The following is a 1760-nucleotide window of genomic DNA, read 5'->3' on the forward strand; positions in this document are numbered from 1 at the left end:
TACCTTGGGTTTGAACACATGAATCACGAGATCATGACCTGACCCAAAATCAAGAGTCATACGGTTTACCACCAAGCCACCCAGGCGCCCTTGGAATCATTTTCTGTGCAGATGGTGACTATATGTCTTGGTTTCTAGAACTCTCCTGATTTCAAAAAATTATTTTTACTTCTGCAAAACAGAATGCATGCTATCAGATAGTTTTCCTTAGTCAGAATTTTCGCATCACTGAATTCTCACATCGTCTGTCTAACTATGCAATTTGGGAAATGGGGTCACTCTTCTCTATGATTTCCAAGGTTCTGTGTAACTCACTGAAACACTAACTCTTCTAGAAATATCATTCACCCTTCCTCAGTCACTAACCCACAAATTTCTCACATAACATGTTTTAAGAAAAAAAAAAAAAAAGCCCTTATAAGTGCATATATTGGAAATACTGTCCCTACCTCCCTGCAACGTTGGCAAGCACAGTTTTGGACAGATTACTCTGCAGTCTCCCTGGGCCTCTGTGGGTGGAGTCTCAGTCCCGGGACTGACAGGGTTCAGGTGTGATTGGTGCTCAGTGATTCTGGAGGGACATGGTGACTGTTGACAACACAACTTCTCTGGACCCAAGACTCTACACTCTTCAGAGTAGGGGTGAAGGCACGTCAGCGACCAGACAAGGAGTCATGAAGAGACAGCGGGGAGCCCTACTGGGGCTTCTGTGGATGCAGGTTTGCTGTGAGTGGGGGCGTCCCAGATGGGGGCGGGGGAGGTTCACAGCCCGCAGTGGAGGGGGAGCTGGCACAGAGCTCCTGCAGGGTCTACACCCTCAGCGGGTGTTCCCAGGAATACTCTATGGGTTTGAAAACTGCCTCAGTGGTTCTTCAGTGACTTCTTTTGTGTTTGGTTTTGTCTTTCCAAGCAGGGGTGAGAGGGATGGACGTGGAGCAGACACCTGCAGCCCTGAGCCTCCAGGAGGGAGCCAGCTCTACCCTGAGGTGCAATTTTTCCAGCTCGGTGACCAACGTGCAGTGGTTCCGACAGAACCCCGGGGGCGGCGGCCTCACCCGGCTGTTTTACATAGTTTCAGGGATGAAGCAGGATGGGAGGTTGAACTGCACGGTGAACACTAAGGACCGGCACAGCAGCCTGCACATCAGGGCCTCCCAGCAGGAAGACTCAGCCACCTATCTGTGTGCGGTGCAGGCACAGTGCTCCCTGCTGCTCTGCAGCCTGTCCCCAAACTGCAGCTGGGCTCCCAGCCCAGGCTCCTCCACCAGGAAGCCTTCCTTGTGCAGCCGCATTTGCACAGCGTGCTTGGGACCATCTGGGGCTTTGCAGGCTCAAAGCTGGTGGCGGTAAACCTTGCCAATAAATTATTTCAAAATGAAAGTGTGTATGTGCATATTGCCTAAAGCATATTGGAGGGATGTTAGTTCTTAAAATGTTTAGAATCTCTGGTTTTGGAACTTGCTGCCACATGGGAAAGCAAAGATCTGTAGGCTTCGAAATAGAAAGTTAAGATAAAGATAAGAGCCTCAATGGAAAAGAATAACAGTTTCATGAGAAGTGTCAACTGATTCAATAACCGCTCATTAACACAGAAGCTAATTTGAAATTCATTTTTCTTATAACTTAAGACACAATGAAATACATAGACAAGCATTCTGAATTGTATAGAAATCATGAAGCCAATTTTAGTTTCATAAACATGGTCCTAAAGTTACAGAAAATGTCAGAAAAACCAATTAAATGCTTCCGTATAAATTTAA

At 47.0% G+C, this 1760-nt stretch overlaps 1 gene segment (V, D, J or C); it reads left to right on the forward strand.

The window, feature by feature from the left end:
• Positions 1–445: 445 nt before the first annotated feature.
• Positions 446–1352, forward strand: LOC102966591. The segment is given in 2 exon segments: positions 446–726; positions 914–1352. Coding segments are annotated over 2 exon segments (582 nt in total).
• Positions 1353–1760: the final 408 nt, after the last annotated feature.

The sequence above is a fragment of the Panthera tigris genome, chromosome B3 (genome assembly GCF_018350195.1).
Source record: "Panthera tigris isolate Pti1 chromosome B3, P.tigris_Pti1_mat1.1, whole genome shotgun sequence".
Lineage (NCBI taxonomy): Eukaryota > Metazoa > Chordata > Mammalia > Carnivora > Felidae > Panthera > Panthera tigris.